General features: G+C 55.9%; 1 protein-coding gene across 1 annotated transcript in view; it reads left to right on the forward strand.

Annotated features, from left to right (window-relative positions):
• LOC133119278 (NACHT, LRR and PYD domains-containing protein 12-like) overlaps window positions 1-4,331 on the forward strand; it is a 132,840-nt gene extending 128,509 nt beyond the window's left edge. The window contains exon 8 of the mRNA XM_061229805.1: window positions 2,978-4,331. Coding sequence (XP_061085789.1) covers window positions 2,978-3,585 — 608 coding nt within the window. The 3' untranslated portion in view covers window positions 3,586-4,331. The remainder of the gene's footprint in view (window positions 1-2,977) is intronic.
• Window positions 4,332-5,092: the final 761 nt, after the last annotated feature.

The following is a 5,092-nucleotide window of genomic DNA, read 5'->3' on the forward strand; positions in this document are numbered from 1 at the left end:
GGGCGGAGGGGTGTGTGAAGGGGGTATATGTGTGTGTGTGTGTGTGGGGCGGAGGGGTGTGTGAAGGGGGTATGTGTGTGTGTGTGTGTGTGTGTGGGGCGGAGGGGTATGTGTGTGTGTCTGTGTGGGGTGGAGGGGTATGTGTGTGTGTGGGGGGGGTATGTGTGTGTGTTTGGGGCGGAGGGGTATGTGTGTGTGTGTGTGGGGCGGAGGGGTGTGTGTGTGTATGTGGATGTGTGTGTGTGTGTGTGGGGCGTGTGTGAGTGGGGGGGGCGTGTGGGTGTGTGTGTGGGGCGGAGGGGTGTGTGTGTGTGTGTGTGTGTGGGGCGGAGGGGTATGTGTGTGTGTGTGTGTGTGTGTGTTTGTGGGGGGGAGGGCATATGTGTGTGTGTGGGGTGGGGCTATGTGTGTGTTTGCATCTGTGTGTGTGTGTGTGTGTGTGTGTGTGGGGCGGAGGGGTGTGTGTGTGTGGGGGGGAGGGGTATGTGTGTGTATGTGTGTGTGGGGCGGAGGGGTATGTGTGTGTGTGTGTGGGGGGGGTGTGTGTGTGTGTGGGTGGGGGGGTATGTGTGTGTGTATGTGTGTGTGGGGCAGAGGGGTACGTGTGTGTGTGTGTGTGGGGCGGAGGGGTATGTGTGTGTGTGCGCGGAGGGGTATGTGTGTGTGTGTGTGGAGGCGGGTATGTGTGTGTGTGTGTGTGTGGGGCGGAGGGGTATGTGTGTGTGTGTGTGGGGGGGGGTATGTGTGTGTGGGGCGGAGGGGTGTGTATGTGTGTGTGGGGCGTGTGTGTGTGTGTGTGTGTGTGTATGTGGATGTGTGTATGTGTGGGGCGTGTGTTTGGGGGGGGTGTGTGTGTGGGGGGGTATGTGTGTGTGTATGTGTGTGTTTGGGGGGGGTGTGTGTCTGTGTGTGTGGGGCGGAGGGGTGTGTGTGTGTGTGTGTGTGTGTGTGTGCGGCGGAGGGGTATGTGTGTTTGTGTGTGTGTGTGTGCGGCGGAGGGGTATGTGTGTTTGTGTGTGTGTGTGTGGGGCGGAGGGGTGTGTGTGTGTGGGGCAGAGGGGTTTATGGGGGGGGCGTATGTGTGTGTGTGGGGCGGAGGGGTATGCGTTTGTGTGTGCGTGGGTTGGGGGGGGTATGTGTGTGTGTGTGTGTGTGTGTGTGTGGGGCGGAGGGGTGTGTGTGTGCGTGTGGGGCGGAGGGGTGTGTGTGTGGGGGGGAGGGGTCTGTGTGTGTGTGTGTGTGTGTGTGTGGGGCGGAGGGGTGTATGGGGCGGGGGCGTATGTGTTTGTTGGTGTGTGTGTGTGGGGCGGAGGGGTATGTGTGTGTGTGTGCGTGGGGTGGAGGGGTATGTGTGTGTGTGTGGAGGGGGGGTATATGTGTGTGTTTGTGTATGTGTGTGTGGGGCGGAGGGGTATGTGTGTGTGTGTGTGTGTGTGGGGCGGAGGGGTGTGTGGGGGCGGTATGTGTGTGTGTGGGGCGGAGGGGTGTGTGTGTGTGTGTGTGTGGGGAGGGTGTGTGTGTGTGTGTGTGTGTGGGGCGGAGGTGTGTGTGTGTGTGTGTGTGGGGCGGAGGGGTGTGTGGGGTGGGTATGGTTGTGCGTGTGTGGGGCGGAGGGGTATGTGTGTGTGTGTGTGTGTGGTTGTGTGCGGCGGAGGGGTATGTGTGTTTGTGTGTGTGTGGGGCGGAGGGGTTTATGGGGGGGCGTATATGTGTGGGTGTGTGTGTGTGGGGTGGAGGGGTATGTGTTTGTGTGTGCGTGGGGTGGAGGGGTATGTGTGTGTGTGTGGGGCGGAGGGGTGTGGGGCGGATGGGTGTGGGGGGGAGGGGTGTGTGTGTGTGTGTGGGGCGGAGGGGTGTATAGGGCGGGGGCGTATGTGTTTGTTGGTGTGTGTGTGTGGGGCGGAGGGGTATGTGTGTGTGTGTGCGTGGGGTGGAGGGGTATGTGTGTGTGTGTGTGTGTGTGTGTGTGTGTGTGTGTGGGGCGGAGGGGTGTGTGCGGGCGGTATGTGTGTGTGTGGGGGGGGGTATGTGTGTGTGTGTTTGGGGCGGAGGGGTGTGTGGGGGGGTGTGTGTGTGTGTGTGGGGCGGAGAGGTATGTTTGTGTGTGTGTGGGGCGGAGGGGTGTGTGTGTGTGGATGTGTGTGTGTGTGTGTGTGGGGCGTATGTGTGTGTGGGGGGGTGTGTGTGTGTCTGTGGTGCGGAGGGGTGTGTGGGGGGGGGTATGTGTGTGTGTGTTTGTGTGTGTGTGGGGGGGTATGTGTGAGTGTGTGTGGGGGGGGTATGTGGGAGGGTTATGTGTGTGTGTGTGTGTGTGTGGGGCAGAGGGGTATGTGTGTGTGTGTGGGGCGGAGGTGTGTGTGTGAGGGGGAGGGGTATGTGTGTGTGCGGGGCGGAGGGGTATGTGTGTGTGGGTGTGTGTGTGTGCGGGGGGGAGGGGCGTATGTGTGTGTGTGTGGGGAGGGGTATGTGTCTGTATGTGTATGTGTGTGTGTGTGTGGGGCGGAGGGGTGTGTGGTGGCGGTATATATGTGTGTGTGTGTGTGAGTGTTTGTGTGTGAGTGTGTGTGTGTGTCTGTGTATGTTCATGTGTGTGTGTGTGTGTGAGTGTGTGTGTGTGTGTGTGTGTGTGTGTGTGTGTGTTTGTGTGTGAGTGTGTGTGTGTGTGTGTGTGTGTGTGTGTGTGTGTGTGCGGGGGGGGTATGTGTATGTATGTGTGTGTGTGTGTGTGGGGCGGAGGGGTGTGTCTGTGTATGTGGATGTGTGTGTGTGTGTGTGTGTGTGTGTGATTGGTCGGAGGGGTGTGTAGGGGGGCGGTATGTGTGTGTGTGTGTGTGTGTGTGGGGGGTGTGTGTGTGTGTGTGTGTGTGTGTGTGTGTGTGTGTGTGTGTGAGTGAGAGACTTCATCATAAAATCTCTCACTCACATAATGAGGTGAATATGAATAATAATGAATGTCATTAATGTCTCTGGTGTGCAGACGGCTGTCGGCTCACACTGGATCCAAACACAGCGCACAGAGAGCTGTCTCTGTCTGAGGGGAACAGGAAGGTGACATACACACGGGGGAGAGAGGAGCCATATCCTCATCCAGAGAGATTTGAGTCTGTGCCCCAGGTTCTGTGCAGAGAGAGTGTGTGTGAGCGCTGTTACTGGGAGGCTGAGTGGAGTGAGTCTGAGGGGGGATGGGTTGATATAGCAGTGACATATAAAGGAATCAGCAGGAAAGGAGGGGTTGATGACTGTAGGTTTGGAATGAATAAAAACTCCTGGAGTCTGTTGTGCGATAAACACAGTTACTCTGTCCGTCACAATAAGAACCTCACAGGCCTACCTGCCCCCCCCTCCCCCTACCACAGAGCAGGAGTGTGTGATGATGGTGCTGGTGCAGGAGTGTGTGTGTACAGGGTAGGAGTGTGTGTGGACCGTCCGGCTGGCACTCTGTCCTTCTACAGCGTCTCTGACTCTGACACACTGACCCTCCTGCACACATTCCACACACACTTCACTCAACACACACCCCTCTGTGCTGGGTTTGGAGTGTGGGGGTGGGAGGAGGGCTCAGTGTCCCTCTGCCAACTGGAGTAGAGACACACACACCCCTCCACCCCACACACACACACACTGTGGCACCCCACGGGGAGAGAGAGGCAGAGAGAGCAGGAATAAGTGTGTCCAAAATTACATTTTAATTTGAATAAATACACACACATTTTAATAAATTTAAATAAAAAACAGGGAAAAAAATCACAGGCCAAAAAATTAGGTACACCTAGGTTAGGCCCTCTCTGAATTACGTGGCTCTGTCAGCCCGTCTGTATCTGGGGCGGTCCGTCCTATCTGCGCCTTTCCTGGCACGGAGATCCACGTCCCCGCTTTGTCGCCCGGTTCTGCGTCGTTGGCTGTTTCTCGTGCGTGCTGGCTCCGCATCCGTCTCCCTTACTGCTCAGCCCCGTTCTGTGGTTGTGCCCGGCCTTTTGTAGGGCTCCTCTCTCTCTCTCCAACTCGTCCCAGCTGCGCCTGTCCAATCAGAGCCTTAGAGTTCACTGCCCACATTCCCCACGCGCCTTTCCTCCGGTGCTGCTGGCCTTGGTGCTGATCCTCCACCGGCTCTCTCCACGGTGCTGACCTGTCAAGACACCAATTCAGGAAATAAACGTTGTGAAGTATTTTCCCCAGCATTTGGCGTTGGAGCACGTGTCTCTCTCCCGTGGTGTACCGATTCCTGATCGGGCCGCCACAACACACACACGCTCACACACACTCACATACTCACACACACCCACACACTCATACACACACACACACACACTCTCACACACACTCACACACACACACACTCACACACACTCACACACACTCATACACACACACACACACACACACTCATACACACACTCATACACACACACTCACACACACACTCACACTCACACACACACACACACACACTCACACACACACACACACACACACTCACACTCACACTCTCACACACACTCACACTCACACACACACACACTCGTACACACACTCATACACATACTCATACACACCCCCCCCACTCACACACACACACTCACACACATACCCCTCCACCCCACACACACACACAGATACCCCTCCACCCCACACACACACACAGATACCCCTCCACCCCACACACACACTCACGCACACCCCCGCCCCCCCACACACACACACAGATACCCCTCCACCCCACACACACACACACTCATGCACACACACACACACACACATACCCCTCCACCCAACACACCCACTCACGCGCACACACACGCATACCCCTCCACCCCACACACACACACATACCCCTCCACCCCACACACACACACACCCTTCTACCCCACACATACAGACACACACACACATTTATTTTTGTATATTTTAATAAAATCATATTGTATATAGTCAGGGTGTGTTTATATACATTTGGTGATTAAAACATCAGTATAACATTAAGAGTGTGATTCTGGTGAAAGATGGTAAAAGGCTTTTGAGGTAATAATTCTCCTGTACCTGCATCTTTGTATAAAAGTTCACTGCATTTTACTAGTTTTTCCAGTTGATTTGA

The sequence above is a fragment of the Conger conger genome, chromosome 19 (genome assembly GCF_963514075.1).
Source record: "Conger conger chromosome 19, fConCon1.1, whole genome shotgun sequence".
In the NCBI taxonomy this organism is placed as follows: Eukaryota; Metazoa; Chordata; class Actinopteri; order Anguilliformes; family Congridae; genus Conger; species Conger conger.